General features: G+C 37.8%; 3 protein-coding genes across 13 annotated transcripts in view; all 3 read right to left on the bottom strand.

Moving 5' to 3' along the window:
• scube2 (signal peptide, CUB domain, EGF-like 2) overlaps nt 1–4,129 on the bottom strand; it is a 31,463-nt gene extending 27,334 nt beyond the window's left edge. For 5 of the 9 annotated variants that reach the window (XM_041795140.1, XM_041795150.1, XM_041795178.1 and 2 more), the window contains exons 1-6: nt 3,933–4,129; nt 3,355–3,471; nt 3,013–3,138; nt 2,654–2,788; nt 1,748–1,873; nt 1,549–1,665 (exon numbers count right to left, since the gene is read on the bottom strand). In XM_041795140.1, coding sequence (XP_041651074.1) covers nt 1,549–1,665; nt 1,748–1,873; nt 2,654–2,788; nt 3,013–3,138; nt 3,355–3,471; nt 3,933–4,035 — 724 coding nt within the window. In that variant the 5' untranslated portion in view covers nt 4,036–4,129. Of the gene's footprint in view, nt 1–1,548; nt 1,666–1,747; nt 1,874–2,653; nt 2,789–3,012; nt 3,139–3,354; nt 3,475–3,932 lie in introns of all 9 variants that reach the window. The other 4 variants (XM_041795159.1, XM_041795169.1, XM_041795187.1 and 1 more) reach the window with 4 other exon arrangements.
• A 5,979-nt stretch (nt 4,130–10,108) lies between these two features.
• sinhcafl (SIN3-HDAC complex associated factor, like) lies at nt 10,109–16,135 on the bottom strand. 2 transcript variants are annotated; one of them, XM_041784127.1, is made up of 6 exons: nt 16,085–16,135; nt 14,833–14,993; nt 14,575–14,674; nt 13,258–13,372; nt 11,633–11,783; nt 10,109–11,531 (listed from the first exon to the last, which is right to left on the bottom strand). In XM_041784127.1, the coding sequence occupies exons 2-6, from the start codon at nt 14,958–14,960 to the stop codon at nt 11,348–11,350; spliced, it is 678 nt and encodes a 225-aa protein (XP_041640061.1). In that variant the 5' UTR covers nt 14,961–14,993; nt 16,085–16,135; the 3' UTR covers nt 10,109–11,347. The 2 variants fall into 2 exon arrangements, with proteins under 2 accessions (XP_041640061.1, XP_041640135.1); XM_041784201.1 differs by having other exon boundaries at nt 11,633–11,780.
• An 801-nt stretch (nt 16,136–16,936) lies between these two features.
• Nucleotides 16,937–22,197, bottom strand: part of dennd5a (DENN/MADD domain containing 5A) — a 46,217-nt gene continuing 40,956 nt past the window's right edge. For both annotated transcript variants that reach the window (XM_041811682.1, XM_041811759.1), the window contains 5 exons: nt 21,980–22,161; nt 21,642–21,724; nt 19,989–20,112; nt 19,274–19,442; nt 16,937–18,397 (listed from right to left, as the gene is read on the bottom strand). In XM_041811682.1, the coding sequence (XP_041667616.1) occupies nt 18,214–18,397; nt 19,274–19,442; nt 19,989–20,112; nt 21,642–21,724; nt 21,980–22,161 (742 nt within the window). In that variant the 3' untranslated portion in view covers nt 16,937–18,213. The remainder of the gene's footprint in view (nt 18,398–19,273; nt 19,443–19,988; nt 20,113–21,641; nt 21,725–21,979; nt 22,162–22,197) is intronic.

Raw genomic sequence — 22,197 nt, 5'->3', positions numbered from 1 at the left:
GGATCAGTATAATCACAAAGTAGCAAAACTTTAAATTGAAACCAATCTTGATGTTTAAAACTAAAAGCTGCCATGGTTAAATAATTAAAAATAAAAAGGTAGTCAGCAGTCTAAACTGCTCAAATACCAAATTGTTGCCAACATATTTATGCATTCAGATAGTGTGCAGAAGTTTGACTTTTATTTTGGTGAATTTGCCCAATATTTGTTCATTAGAATTTCTTATTTATGTAGTGGTATCATAACAGGTGTCATTATTGTTTGATTTTACCAGAGTTATCTCTGATTTTGAAATCCTGGTATTGTAAGACTCCTAAAAAAGTACTATTACAACCAGTTAAGCATATAGGGTTTTCTCTTTTGTTTCAGTTTTATCATAGTGGCATTAAAACAGAAAAAAAATTTTGGGGGGCACAGATGACCAAGTGGTTAGGTTGTACCCCACGTATGCAGGTGAACTGTGTTCAGGTCCAGCGGGGCATTTAAAAAAAAAAAAAAAACATATCTTTAAAAAAAAGTACTTAAATCTGCATCTGTACTTGATTATAAATAAGTGGCAAAACTTCAAATATTTGCAGATCTTATGCCATAAAGTCACATTTTAACCAAAAGCTGCCATGGTAGAAAGACTAAGTACTTTAATGGTTAAAATACCAAAACATTACCAGTATGTTTGTGCTCTTTAGAGAGTGGGCAGGAGTTTGACAAGAAAAACAAGAAATTGGCTAATATTTGGCAACTACAACTTCCTCTTGGCTTCATAATGGTATCCAAAATAGTTGTGTAATCATATTGATTTACCTGGTATTATTTCTGATTTTAACATTCTGGTGCCATAATAGCTCTGAATAAATGCTATTACAGACAGCTAAAGATATCTAGTCTTTCTTTTCTTGAACATATTTCACAGATTTAGACAGCATGGTATACAAACAAGGCTTGTTAAAAATCATTTTAACCCTAAATTTCCTAAACCTCTGCTTGGCATAAATACTGAATCAAGATCTACTTACTAATTTTCCACAAGAGTTTTCTCATTACTCCATCCTCTGAGTTAGAACAATTACGCGGTGAATGCCTACATTGAGGGCATGTTATAACATGTTTGTATACATAAAGCAATAAGGCAGCGTATCATATTTGGCATCTTCATTATTGAATTTCTTTACCTTTTGCACTGCTGTTTGCAATGGCTAATCTATTAGAAGGTCATCCAGAGTTTAGTTCAAAAGGTAACTGGACTAGGTTTAAGTTCTTAAGGACACATTCCCACTCATACAGGAGCTTTCTTTTGTTTAACCAAGCCCAGTAGTCTTTTGAAACAAACTTTGATTTTAACAATGACTTGGACGACTGAGAACCTTCAAAGATTACTGCCAGGTCTGGAATGAAAAGACATTAGATAACTAGTTCTTCTTTTAAATGGATGCAGGATAATTAAAGAAGCTCAAGCATTCAGTGACTAGACTGTAGTGTTTTGTTTTACATTGTTTTACATTCCCTGTGTGAAGAAATCCCAGAGTAAATAAACTCTTTATTTTTTCTTACCTACACATGACCTCTTGTCAGGTTGTAGAGTGTACCTGACATGGCACCTGCATATGGGGCCATTCTCTGTGTCCTCACAGGTGTGCTGACAGCCTCCGTTGCCATGGTTACAAGTTACTACAGGGTGACAGCATTGCATCAATTAGACCAAACATCAGCGGGACATTTGTGTTTGTGTGTAGTGTAAAGCATAGCCTACAGATGCAGTCTCTCTGGTTCCGGGCCAGCTCGAACCCTGGACGACACTCGCAGGCCACACCCCCTTTGGGTGTCTCTTTGCAGATGTGGGCGCAGCCGTGATCCTTATTCATACAGTTGAGGCCCTCTGGGATAGAAAGAGGGAAAAGAGGTAGACAATGAAACTCTCCTACAGTGACTGACTGACTCCACACAAAGGCACACATACTGGGAGATTAGTCTGGCATCCTCAAAGACACCGATTGTTCTCACGCCTTACACAATCAAGAAACATCAACCACTGTGTTATCTTTAGCACTTATACAGAGGGGATGAAAAGCTCCTTAAGCACAGGAAAAGTTGCTTAAAAGTCCCTTGAAATTAAGCTGCAGGAACATACTCCATTTAAGTTGCAATGAGATGAGATGAAGCAGCGTTTATAAAGATGGGTCACAGCTGAGTGGACAGGTCTACGGGATTTAAAAGGCTTGTCAAGACCCGATGAAGTGGAAAGCACTCTCATTTAGTTGACTTCAGTCAAGAAGACAATACAAAGGCACTTCAGACTAATCTGTGACACAGGCCACATAGATCCGAGTGTTGCAGTTATTAACTTATTTTGTTCCGTGGGACACAGTGATCCTTTTCCCACAGCATGAGGCTGCTGCAGATAAAAGCTCAGTGACAGAAGCCAGCTTGAACCTGTCACTCCTCATTGCGCTGCAATCTCAGATATGTATATGAATATTGGGGAAATTTGTTATCAGATTCTCAGTGTTTTTACAGCTTCATATATTACAAACATGCTGAAAGACAAGCAAGACATGCAACTTTGATATTTCTACAATCTATGACTGTTAAATTTGTGGCAGTATGTCAGGATAATTTCTTCAACCATGACCGATATTTAGGCATGTTGTGCACTCACCCACAGAGCGGTGGATGCATGTGTGCTGGTTGTCACTGAGGAAGAAACCCTCTTTGCAGCGGCATTCGTAGCTGCCCATGGTGTTGACACAAGTGTGTTGGCACCCACCATTGTTGAACTTGCATTCATCCACATCTGAAGAACAGGGGATTGATTTAATTAGTTACTTGTGTTTACAAAGCTGTGTCTCGGCTGAGCTTTTTTTTCTGTGAGGAAATCAAATTTTGTCCAACATTGCAGAAAATAAAAAAAAAATCAACACACAAGTATTTCAAATTACTACTTGGCTCGAACCAAAACTGTGTGTTGTACGACTTTATCTCAAGCTACACAAGGATGGCTGAAGAAGCTGATCTTACCGAGACAGTTATGTCCGTCATGTGCCAAATTAAAACCATCATAACAAGTGCAGCGATAATTGCCTGGAATATTGTTGCACTCATGTACACAGCCACCATTGTACTCCAAGTCACATTCATCAGTGTCTGAAAGTAAAAAATACGAGTAGATGTAAATGATCACCTACTGATTGGGGAGATTAAGTGCTAAACATTTTAATCTGTAAGATCTTGAGTGCATTGGTAAATGTGTAATGTTGCTGCATCATTTCTGAATTACTCATCTATGATAGATCAATCATTCAGAAATGATGCAGCAAGATTACTGTGCATTGCACACACCAACAAAAAGGAGACACTCACCTTCACAGTGTTTCCCATCTCCTTTAAAGCCTGCTTTGCACGTGCACTTGTATGAGCCTTGAGTAGTCTGACAAATAGCATCTATGTGACAGCCATCACTTCCTTCTGCACATGGATCTGCTGAAATGCATATGGGTGTTATAGGTCACAAACACCACGCGCATTCAAATAGTCTGATACATCAAATAATATTACATTCAACACAGATGCAGCTTTACGTTTTCCTTTTTTTGCGATTCAAAATTAGTGGATGAGCAATAAACTTTCAGCTGACACGTCTATAACAAAATTTCCCTTAGAGAAATAGAGCATTTAGCGGGATATTTGAACAAATCAACCGGATGAGTCCAACTGAAGCAACTCACACACAAAACAATACTTGTCTAACATATCTATGTTGATAGTAAGCTATTGGTTTCCACAGCGGCAGCCATCCCTTCTCCAGCCATGAATTCACAAACTAAAAGAACATTTAAAAAGTCTTCACCGGGAAAATAAGAGCGCACTCCTTAAAGCGTGCGTAAAGTAGCACTCTCCATGACTGGAAAACACAACACAACACACATATGAACACGCACTCACTGCAGTCCCACCTCGAATCTCTGGAAGAGCTGCGCTTTGGCGACTATTTAACAAGAGCAAAAACAAACAAAAGTCCCTTGCAGCCCAAATAGCTCCCATGGTGATATGATCCAAGTTTAGAGGTCTTCTCAAAAGGACGCGTACGCACTGAAGTCGTGACCGAGCGTCCGCCTCATTTTCATTCTAGCCTGTCAATCTGTTTCACAAGGGGCTTTAGAAAAGAGAAAGGAGTGAGGGAGTGAGTTTGTGCGGGTGTATGTGTGTGTGTGTGTTTGAGACGGCGAGGATGAGTGTGTGCGCGCGCGTACACGTGAGGGTGAAAAAAACTCTTTTGAAGCGGAGCTGCGTCAAGCCAGTCAAATAAGTGGTGCAAAACGGAAGTGTCGTAGCTTTGCGCCTAAAAGTCACACCGAGCGGACTTTTATTTCGACAGCACGTCACAGGAAACTATTGAGAGAAACTCTTAACACTGAAAACATGGCCTTAGTTCTGTTTTGACGCTCAGAATGTCCTATTGTGGAGGTAAAAAGACTGAATATATGTAGGAAGAGTTTTATGCTAAAACTGGAGAGATTAGCTAACTCTCCCACCAACACGCTTACTAGTTAGCCACTGAATTTACTTTTGTTTTTATGGAGCCTATTAGACATACAAACTGCAGTGGAAGAAATCCTGCACTACAAACGCAATTGCCGGAAGATTTTGTCAACACAGAAATAATCATCAATCAATCAAACAATGGGCTGAAAATGGTGAAGAGTGGCTCAAAAACGGAGGAAATCAGTTCAAAGAAACAAAAACGGGATAAAAGTGGCAAAGATGTGATATGAGAGGCAAATAACAGGTAAACAATGGGGAGAAAAATTGTGAAACGCGTCTAAAAAGTGGAAAAAAATGGGTTAAAGGTGTCAAAAAAGAGAAAATGTGTGCAAGTGGCAACAATAGGTAACAAAGGGCAAAATGGGGAAAAAAGTGGTTGAGGTAGCAAGAAAAGTTATATGTTGAAATATGAGAAGCAAAAAGGATTAATAATGGGCAGAAAAAAATGTTAAAAGCAGATATAAAGTGGCAGAAATTGGTTAAGGGTGTCAAAAATGGACAGAACACATCAATAGGTTAAAAGGGGCAAAAATGGGTTCAAAGAAACAAAAATGGGATAAAAGTGGCAACAATGGGTAACAGGCTAAATGGGCAAAAAAGGAGGAAAAAGTGTCAAAAATTGGTTAAGGGGAAATAGGCAAAATTGAAAGAAATGAGCAGCTAAAGTAGTAAAAAAAAAGGGTCAAGGTAGCAAAAGAATAGGTCGGTAAGAATGGGGGACAAGTGGCAAAAATTGGTTAAAAGAGAAAAAAATTGTCGGATACAGAACCAGTGTGGCTAAATGAATGGGACCAGTGATAAAAAGGTTTAAAAAGTGACATGAATAAATAATTTCAATATCAGAGCCTAATAAAAGCTTGACACACTTTTCAGTTCCAAAATAAGGTAACTGTTAGCCAGGACGCTAGCACCATCCAGCACACATGCACTGGTATCATCAGTAAGTTCTGTGGGCCGGCTTGATTGATATCAGTGAGTTAACATTGATTCATAGCCAATTATCTAATAACAGAAGTGGCAGAGAAGCTAACCCACTTAACCCATTTACATCACTCAGCACAAACTCTCCACTAAATTTAAGATACAGGTACATCTCAAAAAAATATAATATGAAAAAGTTCAATTTTTTGTCACTCATTTCAGAAAGCGAAACCTATATATTATATAGACTCATTACACATAGAGTGAAATATTTCAAGCCTTTATTTCTTGAAATGTTGATGATTATGGCTTATAGATAAGAAAACCCAAAATTCAGTGTCTTAGAAAATTAGAATATTGTGAAAAAGTTCAATATTGGAAAGTCATGGTGTCACATCCCAATCAGCTAATTAACTCAAAACACCTGCAAAGGTTTACTGAGCCTTTAAATGGTCTCTCAGTCTGGGTCAGTAGGCTACACAATCATGGGGAAGACTGCAGACTTGACAGATGTCCAGAAGACAGTCACTGACTCCCTCCACAAGGAGGGTAAGCCACAAAAGGTCATTGCTAAAGAAGCTGGTTGTTCACAGAGTGCTGTATCCAAGGATTTTCATAGAAAGTTGAGTGGAAGGAAAAAGTGTGGTAGGAAAAGGTACACCAGCATAAGGGATAACTGCAGCCTTGTGAGGATTGTCAAGCAAAATCATTTCAAGAATTTGGGGGGTGCTTCACAAGGAGTGGACTGAGGCTGGAGTCAGCGCATCAAGAGCCACTACGCACAGACCAATCCTAGACATGGGCTACAAATGTGGCATTCCTTGTGTCAAGCCACTCCTGAACCAGAGACAACATCAGAAGCATCTTACCTGGGCTGTGGAGAAAAAGAACTGGACTGTTGCTCAGTGGTCCAAAGTCCTCTTTTCAGATGAAAGTAAATTTTGCATATCATTTGGAAATCAAGGTCCCAGAGTCTGGAGGAAGAGTGAGGAAGAGTGGAGAGGCACAGAATCCACATTGCTTGAAGTCCAGTGTGAAGTTTCCACGGTCAGTGATGATTTGGGCTGCCATGGCATCTGCTGGTGTTGGTCCACTGTGTTTTCTGAAGTCCACAGTCAACGCGTCATCTACCAGGACATTTTAGAGCACTTCATGCTTCCTTCTGCTGACAAGCTTTATGGAGATGCTGATTTCATTTTCCAGCAGGACTTGGCACCTGCCCACACTGCCAAAGGTACCAAAAGCTGGTTCAATGACCATGGTGTTACTGTGCTTGATTGGCCAGCAAACTGGCCTGACCTGAACCCCATAGAGAATCTATGGGGTATTGTCAAGAGGAAGATGAGAGACACCAGACCCAACAATGCAGATGACCTGAATGCCACTATCAAAGCAACCTGGGCTTGCATTACACCTGAGCAGTGCCACAGGCTGATTGCCTCCATGCCACGCCGCATTGATGCAGTAATTCATGCAAAAGGAGGTCCAACCAAGTACTGAGTGCACAGAAATGAACATACTTTTTTAGAAGCCTGACATTTGTGTTAAAATATCCTTTTTATTGATCTTATGTAATATTCTAATTTTCTGAGACACTGAATTTTGGGGTTTTACCTCCACCAAGGAGGTTATGTGATCTGGAGGGATTGTTTGTCAGTTTGTTAGCAACATAACTCAATTTTTTTTTACTTTTTAGGAAATGTCACAAATGGCATAGGGAAGAACTGATTAGATTTTGGGACTGATCCAGATCACCGTCTGGATCCACAAATATTTAAAGGATTCTTTACTGTTGGGAGATAGGACTAATGGCGGAGGTCTGCACTCTCCTGGTGCTTTTGTAGTCATTATCTGTAAGCCATAATCATCAACAGTTCAAGAAATAAAGGCTTAAAATATTTCACTCTATGTGTAATGAGTCTATATAATATATGGGTTTCACTTTCTGAAATGAGTGACAAAAAATATTGAACTTTTTCATGATATTATAATTTTTTGAGATGTACCTGTAATTCTGTTTTATTACTGCCTAAAAAACTTAAAATAATGGGCATGATGAAACACTAGGGTTGCAGCAAAGTTTGGTCAAGTTTACTGTTGTAATTGGCAGATTTGACTATTAAGAGGTTGACATTTAAGTGCATATTGGACCCGTTCTCAGAAAGACGCCCGAGGAGACCAGGGTCGGAGAAGGACCAGAAACAGTGAAAAATGTGGATAGCAAAGCATTTTAGTGCAGAAGCCCTAAAAGGCCATATATTCACATATATTATTTACTCCGTTTTCCCATTATAATGTATAATTTCTGTCCATTTTCTCATGATCTCAACTTATTTTTGTCATTATCTGGATATAACGCTGGTCTTCTTGTGATAATGACTTATTTTTGTGTTATCACAGGATAACATTTGTTTTCCCATGATGATGAGTTGATTTATCTTGTTATCACAGGAAAATTGAGTAAATAATGTATTTGAATTCATGGCCCACTTGGGCTTCCATAGGTCTGTGTTCTAATCCTGGAATCATAAACTTGTTCATTGACCTTCACCAAAACTTCCCATGGTCTTCAGACCTCAGTGGTGTGGAGGATGTGCTGCAGGCAGGTGGACAACTTCTACATATGAGGAGAATCCCACCAGCAGACCAAACATGAGTAATGCTCGACCTGCATATTGGGGACAGAAACATCATTTTTTTGGTAAGTTTGTTCAGTAATATACTTTCCTATGCTGCTCTCTATGTTTCCTTTTTAAATAGTTGCTCATGTCAGCTGATCACAAACTTAATTGTGCAGTTTATTCAGTCAGTAATAGAAGTGGTGAGTTATACAATAGATATTTTCTTTATCCCTTGCAGATTCTGTTATTGTATTTTTGTTTTAGTTGCAGGACAAATCACCAGGTAGACAAAAATGAGCTTTCAAGCAACACTGCCACCCTGTGTGTAAAAGGTGACACTAAACATACCAGACTAGACTAGATTTTAATTAAATATAACAGCTTTGTGTAAACTTAATCTGTCTGGGAGGGTTAATATTACAGTTTAATCAACTCACCATTGTGATTATTTATCAGGAAATATAAAGATCATGAAACTTTATTTGTCAATGTGTCCTACAATGTATACACATGAGAAAGATAGCAAAGGTGATGGTAAAACCAGACTTTTTCTTTTCCCAGAAAAATACATTTAACATTTTTTTCTACAAATTCTCTACAAACCATTTGTTGATTATCAGGATTTACTCACATTTGTTGCTGGTTGTGCATAATTTCCTGACAAAAAAGCAGGTCCCACCAGTCACGCTACCTAAAAGCTTAATTGAAATCAAGAGATGATTTCAAAAGATGGCTTAAACACTCAAGGGTCATTGGATTTATCTGGGCATTTTTACATAGATAATCGAGAAGGAGCGACAGGATGTCAGACTTTTAGGAACCGAGTGACATTAAAAATATTTATTCTGAACTTTTTTGTTTTGTCTTTTTAATTATGCATTTGATGGTCATTTATACTATTTTGTTTTTTGAATTACATAAATAGTTTTGACCTCAGGATACTGCCCTCACCATCTATACATGACCATGGGGACGGGCACAATTGTTTTGCTTGACATCTACATTACCAAATAAATTCGAAAATATTTAAGAATTGATTGCTCAAGAAAGTATTACTGCTCAAATAACATGCAGTTTTATACTATTATATGTATAAATCCTTATCCATAACATTTTTTTCCCAGTGAAATATTTAAGTGAATGCTACAGACATGATAAGGCACATTGCTGTAGAATCACTCTCATGAGGGTCTGTCCTTCCTAACATCCTTCCTACTTAGATTTTTTATTAAGGCGTTCTTTAGCAAATCCTACTTTCTAACAGCTAACAACCTTTATCATGCAAACAAAAAATATTAACATCTATAATGACGATTCAAATTTATGAACATACCCTGGACTGGACTCCATCACAGATGTTTGTCCAAACCACCCAATACTCTTGCGCCACCTACTGTTGAGGGAAATAACCAGTACTTTTTCTTCTTTTTTATTACAATACAGTTCTACTTTGTGGTACAGTATACAAAAAAGCATTAAAAAAACATCTACATGGCATGTTCATCGGAAGTGCACAAAATGAATAACAGTCTTTCTGAAAGGCTCTAAACCAAGTATCAAAAAATTCTGTTAAAAAGGTTCTGCAATAAATAAGTATAAATTACACGATAATCAAATGAAAAGGTCAGGTAATTCATTAAGGCACATCTCATATCCCAAAATGTACCTCACAAAAACAATATGGCAACTCCTTAAGGACAAAAACAAGCTTATTTCCCAGTTTTAAAAGGGAGCAGTATTTCTCCTTTACATGTTCAGCATTTAAACTACCCTGCCACAGAAAATTTATATATTAAGCAACTTTACAGATCATTGCCTTTCAATTCATGAAGTTTGAGACAGAATAAAAGAAAAACAAAGCGGTTTCTACTGCAGTGTTAGAAAGACACTACGGATCATGGCTTAAACTGTGCAATTAAGTATTATTTCAACATGACACACATAAGAAATATTGAGACAATTATGAATTGTGATTGGGAAAATTATTGCTGTAAAAAAATGTCTGCTTACAATAAGCCAATTTGGTTGAGTAGGGATCAATCACTTTACTAGCAAAATGATAGCCCTAGAGCACTTCACACATTCAACATGTCTGCATAGTTTGAACTTTAACAGCTTTTGAGGATAAATCACAGCACTGGCAGTCACAAAAACACTTGCACTAAAAACATACATGATAACCGTAAAACATGTCATACGTTTTCTAAATGTTCAACTTCTCACCATTGCATGCCTTCAGCATTTAAGTAGATAAGGTTGCTGTGACACAGCAGCCACCTTTCCCTGCAGTTTACACATATTTCTAAACAGGCTGGAGATATGCACACCTGGAGAGAAATAGCCAGAAAACATCTGACATGAAAATGTGCTGAATTATTGACAGCTTAACTAGGATGTAAAGGTTTTGGTACATTTTAGACACAGAAAACATTTTTCTTACAGAAGTAGTGGTAAAAGATCTGGATGTACCAAATGCCAAAACATTGTGTATTTACAAAAAAACATCATGCATTGTGATTTAATTGGAGGCTGTACATAGAAAATAAATAAATCACTGTTATTCTGAAAAAAGGAATGTACTGCTTGCATGGGGTGAGTCAAACTTAATGCATGCTTAAGCTGTAAAAATGTCAGAGATCATAGGGTCTTATCCAGACACACACAATAAAAGCTCATTAAATTCATAGAAAGCAGTTGTGCTGATGATCTCCTGTGTAAACAAAAGCTATTTGTGTTCCAGAAAATTCTACTGACTCAAATGTGAAATATGGCACAAACAGATAAGACAGCAATCCAGTGACATGTCGAAGAACCACTCCAACACACCGACGCACACAAGCAAAAAGCTGGTATTAGAAAAAGCTGTTGTCTTCAGATGCACTCTTACAATTAGACGGTCAATAAAGAAAACATATTTAAAAAAAAGAACAGTCCTGATATGTATAAAAAAGGCGACAAAATATTTACAAAACATCACGTATTACAAAATAACGTAAAAAATGTAGACTCAGAAACGGAGTGTCATCAAAATTCCTCATCCTATAAATAACACTAATGCCCAAAATATTTTTTTTTCTTTTTGCTTTATATAAAAAACAAAATCAATTCTATACAAAAGTTAAAAAATACCCATATGAAAAGGAATTCGACATATCAAATAAACATTGAACTGGGATAACTGGGCGAATTAGAAAGTGGGAGGTCTGCCACTGGAGACAAATCCAGGTGGATGCCATGGATAACCCTACAGGGGGGTTTTACAAAAGCAGTCACCATGTTTCTTTTATGTCTTCTGGGAGCTGTGGAGGAAGCGTGTCTGGAAGGTGTGCGGCCACTTTGGTGGATGCCAGCGTCTTCTGTTTTTTAGAACTACAGCAGGGTTTGAAGAGTCGAGGATCAATAATCACTTCTCCAAACCGCCCCTTGTAGATAATCCCACAGCACACTTTCTGCCTAACAGGGGAACATGAAAAACAACTCTTTAGGTCATATCATGTATACAAAAACAGTAATAAATAGGTTTTTATAGATTTTGGATGAGAGGACAAACTTACCTTTTCCAGTAGGATCGATCCAAAAAGGAGAAGAGTGGGGAAGCTGTGCGTCTTTGTTTTGATTCGATGTCCGAGCCATCATCTGACTGGCTGTAACTTGGGGACTGAGCAGGAGACACGCTGGAGGTTGTACTGTGGGCATCTGAGTCTACTTAGAAATCAAAACATACTATTAAAACACTGGAATCATACTCACTGAGTAAAGTAATAAAATATTTGTGATTATGGCATGAGAAAGTCCATGGAGTCAACAAACAGTCAGGAATCAAATCAGTGGCATGTTAAACATACACCAGTTAACCTGAAGCTAAGAAGTAGAATCATGCAGGGATGTCACATTACAGTAGTAATCCATGTTAAACCTAACCCCAGTTTGATCTTGAGCCAGCTCACATTAAAGAGGATGTGCTTGTAGCATATGCACAAATGCAAACACTGAAAAGTATATAGACAGGAGACCAACATATCAGCAAAAATTATTAAATAGTGGTTAATTCATTCAAGCATAAGTATTTTTGAATTTAAAAAGATCTGAACAAATGCTGTTATTTTTGTGTTGCTAAGTAAGTCTAATGACAGGCATGACAATCAGCCTTCATCTTGGCACTTGGCACTACTATTCGGAGCAATTTAAAAAATATGAAGATTCACAGTATTCGGTAGGTTATGTATTTATTTTCAAGACTTGAGCCCGTTTCAGACTGGGAGCGTGACACGTGCGTCTCGACTGCGACACGCCTGGATTTTCAGTTTGATTGCATGTTTACAAGTCAGGGTCTCGTGTGCCTGATACACACGGCTTATGCACAGAGAGCTCAGAGATTCAAAGTCTCACCTATTTTTCCGCGCACAGCATGCAGTTATGGACAATATTAGAATGGTAGAATATGTCACAAGAAAGTCAAACACAGTAAGTGCTTTTCAATTTAAAAGCCTGACTTAGCATTTCTGTATAGAAACTCCTTTCACTTGTACAGATGCCTTTGTTTTGAATAAATCCCGACATACTTCCTCTAAACAGTGAATCAAGTAGCTTGTAGGGGGTTTATTCAGGTAAAACTTGTGAAGAAGGACAGGACTTTAAGAGCAGGGAGAATTGGCTGACACGCAGAAAACTCGCACCCTGTGTGAAAGCCGCACCGGCAGAAGCCGGTGCAGACATGTGCATCACACGCAAGCAGCAAAACACACTCCCAGTCTGAAACGGGCTTTAGGACTTCAATTAGTTTAAGTTGTAGAATGACATCAGGGAAAAAAAGCATAATGAACATCTGTACGTATGGATAACCCCCAAAAGCCAAACTGTTCTGCAGGTCTCTGAATAATACTATCCCTCTCTTGATTCTCTTGATTTGTGCACCATGTTTCCTGTAATGTCATTTTAACTGTTATTACCCCTACAACACGAACCTAAAAACATGCCAGTTGCTCAGTGCCTGCCCATATCCACAAGATGCTGATTAACACTCATTTTTAAAAAGACTAAAAAGATGTTTACCATAGAACAATCATAAAATTTACAACAACTAATACTTATTTCCTAACAAATTACAATCAAATTTCTGATACAAAATAATAATCTTGATTCATGCAAACAACTGGTAGTTATTATTCTAATAACTTACTTTGTCTCTTTAACTTATGAATCTTCTTTAACTTGCTTTTCTTCTTCCCATCGCTGTTCTTCATCTTCTTGGGTTTTGTTACCTTGAAGCCTGGTCCAGCTCTGGCATCAACCACCTGAGTCAAGTCAGGGAAAGGCAAGGCCAGTTTATTTATAGTTAATTTGTTAGGGACAGATACATTATACATAGACAACTGAGTACAGCCAACCCATGCAAGTATTATAATGTTACAGCAAATACTAATTGACAATAACCATCCCTAGACAGGCTTTAAGGAGAATAAAATGTTAAAACTGTTAATTTAAAAAAAGGGAAAATGTGAAGTGGGTCCAACATGAGACAGTAGAAACACATTAAACAATGGAAGTATCACAGAATATCAGACACGAGTGCAGCTCTGTCGCTGAATTAACCAGCATTTAGTAGCTCTCTTTAAAGTGGGGAAGTTTGTATTAAGTTTCAAGTGATCAGATAGAGCATTGCTTCTGAAAATGTGAGCCGAGACCACTGGTGGACCCAAGGATTGCTGAGGTTGGCTGTGAGAGGTCACTTAAATGACTAAAAATCCTAGATTTTTTAAATTGTCATGTTTTAAATGATCATGAAATACTTGATTACATGTTATTTTAATACAAGGAAGTAACAAACACAGCCAGAGGCTTTAAATCATGTCAACAAATTATAATTTGTTTTGGCTGATGTATACAACCATTATCACAGTTTAACTGGACAGACTGGTGACACCATTAAACATTCGACTGTGCCAGGCGCTTCATGATTTTAAGAATCTATCAGCGCCTTCGGAGACACTAATGCTAGTTCGGAAGAGTTTGCTGGTCAACAGAGTACATTTACAGAGATGGATATAAGAAAGTAAAATCCAAGTGACTTTGCAGAGGCCCGATTAAAAACAAAATAAATAGCACTGATTCATTAAAGTTCTTTATGACCCCAAAAACACTTTCAGAGTTATGTTAATAAAAATTTATAGCAAGGCATTTGCATTATGTTATTTGTTTATGAAACAAAAGTATTTCAGTTTGTGTCATGCCACAACATACTTAAGTTTGGGAAAGGATGAGGTAGAGTTCTGGGAGTTTACACCTTTTACCTTTACCTTTTTGCAGAATAAAATGATAAGAGTGGTTTTGCTGCAGCTCTGCAGTCTCCTTATATGTGTGCAGAGAGGCAAAGGAGCAAGCCCATTTAAACCCAAACTTTACATAGCAGATGTTTTTTTTTAAATTGCTGAAATGTTACATTTTTATTTTTTAAATTCTAACAGAAGATCTCATTATTGTAAACAGCATCACTTACATGGTTCCAGTTCTTCTTGGAGCCATTTGGTAGCTTCTTCCATCTCTTAACCAGTAACACACATGCATTGCAAATGTCTCCAACACGATCTTCTGACAGCCTAGAAAAATGAATGAAACACACAACGCACATGGCTCAAGTTCAGCATCCTAACCAAGTCGTTCAGTTACTGCATCTGTGCAGACTAGCGGATAAAAAAAAAAACAATCAGATAGACACTATTAAAGAGCATGAAATAAATAAGGAAGAGCTTTTTACCCAAAACACATCCTGAACGTCTCCTCATATCGGCTGCTGTCTGTGAAGCGTGAACTGGAGGATTTGGTCTTGCAGATGCAACAGCCGTCATTACTCCGGTATATCTTTGACTTGTGAAAGCCGAACATAGTCTTCCTGTTGCTCAGTGTTATGACAAAAACCTGCAACACGAACAACAATGATATGTGTATGTCCCAGATCCCGTCACAAGCACCGTGGATGTCTGCAGACAGTTGTGCTCACTACTACTAAAAGGGGGCGGTCCCAGCACGTACACACACGGTCTATCATAACCCTACGTTTTTTCATAAATACTACACGAACAAAAACTAAAGGCGTACATAAATTGTTAACTACAATGATCAAAAAATCAAAACACAATAACAACCTTCAGTAATAGCAAACTAACCTATATTACTTAAGGTAAGCAAAGTAGCGGGAATAAGCGACATAGTAAAAAAACACACAATACAAACGTCGTAACTGGGTCATACAGATTGTGATGTCAAATGCACAAAAGAAGACTTCAAAATAAGTTTAATTTTATGCAGAACTGGCTCATTCAGGATCCCAAACTTTAAAACTCCTGTCTTGGTTAAAGCGAGGTGAATCGCACTAACGTTACTCCAACAACACACCGCTTTACTATCGTTTTCAGACATTTCTTGTAACTTTTCTTATTACTACAGAATTAACTACACACTCGACGAATTTAAAAGATTTTAGCAGCTAATACATGACAAAGCACAGTCGTGGATTTGTTTACAACGAGAAGCCGAAACAATAAACGGGCAGCAGTACCGCTTTTTGAAGTGAAGAAACAAAAAGCTACCGGGCTCTTCGATGAAATATGTGTAACACGACAGCCTTAGTTACATAACACACTGTTTATGACTTAATGTAAATAAAGTATGTTGTCAAAAGCATTTAAAATTTCATAAAGTTGAAATTAACATATCCCCCCTTTAAATTCAAACTTTTGCCCCCTTGAGCGCCAAATATGGTTCATTGTTGTTAGCCGTTAGCATGCTAGCTAACCGCCTCTGCTACCATTACCACGCCACGCTCTCGTTGACTTCCACGTTATCCTATTGTCAGGTCGGTTAGTCCATATACATTTAGCTCGCAACAACTGGAAACGCACACGTCAGGTTGCACCAACACCAAATTACAAGAAGCTCGTCCAAACTTTGCAAATAAATTAAATTTCAAAAGTGAATTTTATGTAGAAGAGAAGTAACAGTGCACTTACTGAACAAAAACTTTGAATCTTCGTCGTATTCTTTTCACCGACTGCGCATGCTCATACTACTAATGCATACAGCTGGGCATTAGAATACGATTAGCATAAAAAGCAGGAATGAAAGAGCTGTGCGTACAATGACCATATAAGGAGTGCAGCAGTGGAGTTTGAATCTGGTTTCAACCTATCACCGCTATCCTCGGGCCCTCTTCGGAAGACATGAACGATGGGAGGCGTAGTGAACTAGCGGGAAATATGCGTGCCGTCAGAAGCAACGGCTCTCTTTTCAAACTCAATATCCCATGAGCCACTTGGTCCGAAGGCTTCAAAGAAAAACAGACATTCGACATGGCGCGAACGGGTTTGTTGACATTTTGTCAGCTGAGAAAGCACATTGGGCAGAGAATATTAAACATTTTTCAGTGGGGTATTACCGGCTCTACACGTAAATCCATGTTAAAGCAGCGTTAAAAGCATGTATTTGACGCAAAAGTTAGTGCTATTTCATGTTTTTAGTCTTTTGCCTTAAAGATTGTAAATGGAGGAGATATGTACTAACTCATTTAAGATGTGTGTTGTTGAGTTATTATTCTGATAATCAGCCAATCCGCAAATAATTATCACTGTTCCCTTCACTTAGATAACATTACCTGATAACATTAAAGAAAACACTAGTGTTGAAATTTAAGAAGAAATTCTGCAACCTAACTTCTGTCAGTGTAGAGTAATAAAGTTAGCTGATATTCACATCAAAGAAGCTGCACTTTTTTGAAGTAAAAAAAAAAAATCTTGCCTTGCAAAGCCCATTCAAAAGATAACTATAATATAACACAATAACTGGTTATTACAACTAAGTTAATTTCCAACCCATTACAGATGCTTTATTCTTAATATATTTTTTACACTGTACACTGTTGCTCACTTAGTAAACACTACATTACACAGCTATGTCAATAAATGTACAACAGTATTGGAAAACAAAAATATATATCTCCCAAGATGCTCATGTGGTGTTCGTACACAGACGAGTACAACACAGTCATTCCAGATGTTGTTGGCACAGAAAAGAAGTCCTTCACATATCAGATCTCTTGTTCTGCACAGTAGAGTTTGATGCATGTAACAGAGGGCTTGGTAATATCAAAGACACCCCCATGTGAAGTTTGTAGAGGGTTGAATTTTCTTGTGGATATTGCATAGCAAGAAACCATGATGACAAAAAATCAGGATAGGGGACTGAACTGTCCTTGGTTGCCCCTAGCATGGGAAATCTAGACCATCCTTCATGAGGAGCTGACACAGATCACCACTGTCTTTGTTCAGAGAGGAGGACAGATGTAGTGTGAGGACTGGGATGATGGTAGGCAGAAACAGTAGGTTGGAGGTATTTACATGAAGGCTGTCATTTTGATCCACTTTGCACAGAAAGCAAGTTCAAGCATCTTTTGGAGGACTTGGGCTTTTCTCCCTTATCCAACAGAATAAACTGTCCAACAGGCTTATGCCACAGTCTTATTATCATGCAAAAAGGATCATTTTAGGTTTTAAATGTGAAAGATCTGCATACTAGTACATTTCTCAGGGAATAACCCAAATGTAACAGCCTTTTAATTCCTCTGTAGGTGAAGCATCTTCACACTACGAACCCCCCGTCATACACATACTTATAAAGCATACTTCTGCATCATTTGCTTCAAGCTCTGTGTAATGACTTTTGAATCTGAGTTGACAACAGAGCAAGCAACTTGACTGAGTTAACAAAATAATACTGTGTTCTCTGAAAATATATTAACAGTTTTGATCCTCCTTTTCCTTTAAATATAGCCATTGTCAGCAGTCAGCACGATAACAATGAAAATATTTAGCTTTCAATAAAACATTATAGCACGGATAGGTCATTGTCAATAATGTGAAAATCATGGTTCATAATAGAAAACATATTTTTAACATCTAATGGCAACATCATTGAGAATAAAAATAACAACATATCTTGAAAGGCTCATTGCACTTAATATATATGGCAAATGTAACAGTAGCTTTAATATAAGCCAGAAATGTCCTTTGTTCAAGTGGGTTCCTGCATATAAAAGGGTCAGTAACTCTCTTCAGTGGTCCCCAGCGGCCTTTGTCTGTTGGGTTTAGATACCAACACCTTTGACAAGCGAAGCCTCCAGGGTGATGTTGAACTCCTGCAGAGTCTGTAGTACTCTGATCAGAGAGTTTACCAATGAGCGGTCTTTTATCAGTGCTGTGTCCTCATACATCTGAGTGGTGATTGGACAGTCTGCAAGCAGAGCAATCCAGTGATGCAGCAAATGGTCCCTGAGAGAAGACAAAGGCACAGTGTCACTGTTTAAATTTTGCAAAAGTACAATGCAAATAAAATTTTGACAGCAAAATAGAATAAAAAGTAAATTATAAACCAAATTTGCAGCAGTTAGGAACATCACCTTTTTTCTAACTCTAATGTCTGTAACTGTTTATGTTTATAATTTTGGGATAATTTCATTAAGATTTAATCCATCATTTTAAAATCAACCAACAGCTGTGAAATGATGATCAGAATGTCTTTGAACCTACAATGATGTCCTCAAATTGCTTATTTTCTGACATTTTTAAACTCATACATAACTACTAAATGATATGAAGCTGAGATTCATGTATAATCCTAACAATAGCAAACATTTCCTTTTCCTAATGCTCAATAAATTAATTGTTGCTGTACTGGGGACCATAAAGATGTAGCTAAAAGAAAGAAGGTTCAACACATTTCTACATCAACATTCAAACCATAGCATCCATGTACACTCAAAATACAGGAACACTTGCTCTCTAAAAGGGAATGTGAACTGGTGGAAACCAATAAAATATCTGATGCCTCAAGAATCCTCCAAGATGATATCATTTTCACTGAAGTCCCTGCAGATCAGGATGCAGGGTCAGAAACAAAGCAATGCATCCTGGATGGTTACGGTTTCCATGTAAGAAGGGTTGATATGTATCCTGCAGGCTAAAGCTTGATCCTTTTATATATAACTACATGAATGAGATGCTACATGGAGATCCAGATTCTTTTCTGGACCAACAGCATCAATACTTATCATTAAAGCCTATCTGCATACTAAATCTTACATTTGTAAAACACAATTCACTGCAGTCACACAGCATGTGTATAAAATGTCTGCTATATCTGCCCACCTTGCACCCAGACAGACGAGCATCTGGAACTTTCCATCCTTGCCAATGTTTCTTGACGTGTTGTTAATAGCACGCATGAAGCGGCAGAAGTGGCGCACTCTGGATTGCCAATTTTCATCTGGAGTCACCTCCCGCTGCTCCGCACTTTCAAAGTACACTTGTGACTTTTCTGTTAGAGAAAAATAAGATATTTTAAAATATTAAATTAAAATACATAAGAGGTAACAGTAAATTATAGATTACTACCGAAATGGAAGGAAGAATTTCTTGACCCCAAATAGTTTTTAAAACAGACACACCAGGTTTAAACAAACTGTTCTCAGCACAAGGTTGTGCTTGTTTGCTCTGTTGTTTCCAAAACCTTTAAACCAATGTTTTAGTTTCTCTTGGTTCATGTTGAATCAGTTTTCATAAATATTTGCCCAATTCTGCAGCAGAATACATTCACATCTGTCCACCATTATGGTCTTTGACCATATAACAGAAATGGTTATTGCTACAAAAGAAGTTTTTATTCATTTCAAGTAGGATGTTGTTGGACACAACTGCAAATGGCTATAACTTAAACTTAGCAAGGCTGCTGATAATGAAAAGAAGATTTTACTTCTTTGCTATGGGGTCTGCTTGTTGCATAGTCTAAACTTGTGGATTTTGGATGGAGTATCACTGAAACAGCTTCAACCATGCAAAAAGACTACTAATATGAAGTCCTTACCCAAGAAGTCCCAGATGAAGACATTCTTAAACAGTCTGGGTGATTTGAATCCGTGCTGGAAAACTTGCTCCAGAGCCCAAACAAGGCCGTACTCCCCACAGAGCAAAAGAGTCAGACTGCCTCTCTGTGGAAAGTAAATACCACAGCAAAAGCATGCAGTTAGTTGTAATCCATGTGTCTTTTTTCTCAAAGTCAAATATACAATTCAACAGCTTCTAACATCCAATTAGGGCACTAAAATACTAACTGAACTGACAGACGACTAAGGGGCAAACCTGTGCAGAATATACCAGACCAGCTGCCTTTCAAAAGACATATTTTATACATGAATGAATGATTCTAAGGGATAAAAAGAAATTATGCAGAATTTTGCCAGAACAAACTGAGGGTTGTGTAAATTTATGTTTCAACATTTGTGGCTGTGGCTGTGTGGTCAGTGTGTAAATCAAAACATATGAAATGCTATCTTGTCTATATGACTGACATACCATAAATTACATATATGCACACATGCATGATATTTAAAATACTACTTAGCAACACATATTTTACATTGTGATACACCCAACAAAACACTACAATATAATGAAGTGTAAGTTTTAGGAAACCTGTCTTAAGCAGCCTCTTTGAGCACTATAAAGAGGTGGAGCATGAGTGGAGGGGATTCCCCATAGTAAAATCCTTTGTACTTGTAGGCGTGCTACACATGAATGACTCAAAACATGTAATCAACAGTTCACTTACAGCACACGGCTTCAAAAGGCATAACTCCATAAGCCTCAATAATGAATAATTATCAGTGCTGGTGTTTAATATTACAGCTTTAACAGAGGACATACATCCAAAAGAATGACTAGGTGATGATAAAGAATAATGACAATATTAAATCCAGTGTGATCATAGAGCAGGAAATTCACAAGATCCTGTCTACTATTACAGATGGTAATTCTGTATTATCTATTTTTTTGCTGCTTGGTATATCTAAGACCTTAGTGACAAGTATAAGAGGAAACTTAAATAAATGCTAACTTTATAGGCTTGAAAGGTTTTTTTTGTTTGTTTTTTGTTGTTGTTTTTTTTAAACTGGGATACATATAAGCTCTCATGTAAAATACAGTGGCAGATTACTTGACTGTGTCTCACTGGATTATCTGATGCGAAGGTTACAAAGCAAAGATGATGTTTGTTTTTTTTTTTTTTTCAGATAATGGAAACTCTTTGTCATAATCTGTGTTAATACTTCCACAATTCCTACAAAAGGGTTTGTGCCTTAAATCTGAAAGCTTTGACTCAAAGAGTTACTCTATATTTCCATTTAATTGATATATTTATTTTTTTATGGACTCTTTTTTAAGAATACTGTAGGTATATCTCCATGTATGAGACTTGAATCCTGAGCTTCTTTTCACTAGAAATGTAAATATGTGTGATCCAAATGTTTAAGTCCTTTTCTTATCTTTTTAAAAATCTGATTATCATAGATCAAAAACAAGAGTGAACTCTACTGTCATACACGTACGCAGTGTGAATAAATCTAGACACTCTGCAGTTACTGAGGGGCTTTGAGACCACCCGAGCAGAAAGCTGCTTTTCTTCATTTGTGATGAATAATAGAACTACACGTTGGGGCCTGTCTAGACTGGTGTCTCTCACCTCCTTCTCCGGTTTGTGGAAGTGCTTCACAATCCCATTGATGGCCTCTCCGACTCCCTCCTGAATCTGACCTGTGTTTAACTCTGCACAGGAAAAGAAAAGGGCAAACAAAGAGGGTGTAAGATAATAAGAACATGCACAGAGAGGAAACCCCCTAACAAGGTTTTATCTATTTATCACTGTGTTCTCATTCATGCATTTAAATTTTTACTTGTGGGGGTATTAAGAAAAAGACTGTATGCAGAAGAGAATACAAAAAGTCATTAAAAAGTCTGCATGTCACTATGACTTAGGATGTCGGTACTGATGACTTGTAATTTTGCAGCAGAGTAACTTACTTGGTTTACTGTTGGGTGAGATGGTGACAAACCTCCTCATCATCCCGGGTGACTGCTGCATGGGAGGCGTGCGGCACATCCTTTCATCGTTCTCTGTGCTGGGGGTCATCAGTTCTCCTACCAGGATCCTCTCCAGACTACCATCATCCACGCCCTTCCCCAACCACCGCCCACATGGAAACCTACCAAACAAACATATTTTAGTACTTTTTTTTACA

This window comes from Cheilinus undulatus, linkage group 1 (assembly GCF_018320785.1).
Source record: "Cheilinus undulatus linkage group 1, ASM1832078v1, whole genome shotgun sequence".
In the NCBI taxonomy this organism is placed as follows: Eukaryota; Metazoa; Chordata; class Actinopteri; order Labriformes; family Labridae; genus Cheilinus; species Cheilinus undulatus.
The sequence above is the reverse complement of the archived record's forward strand: the minus strand, read 5'-3'. Positions and strand labels throughout refer to the sequence as shown.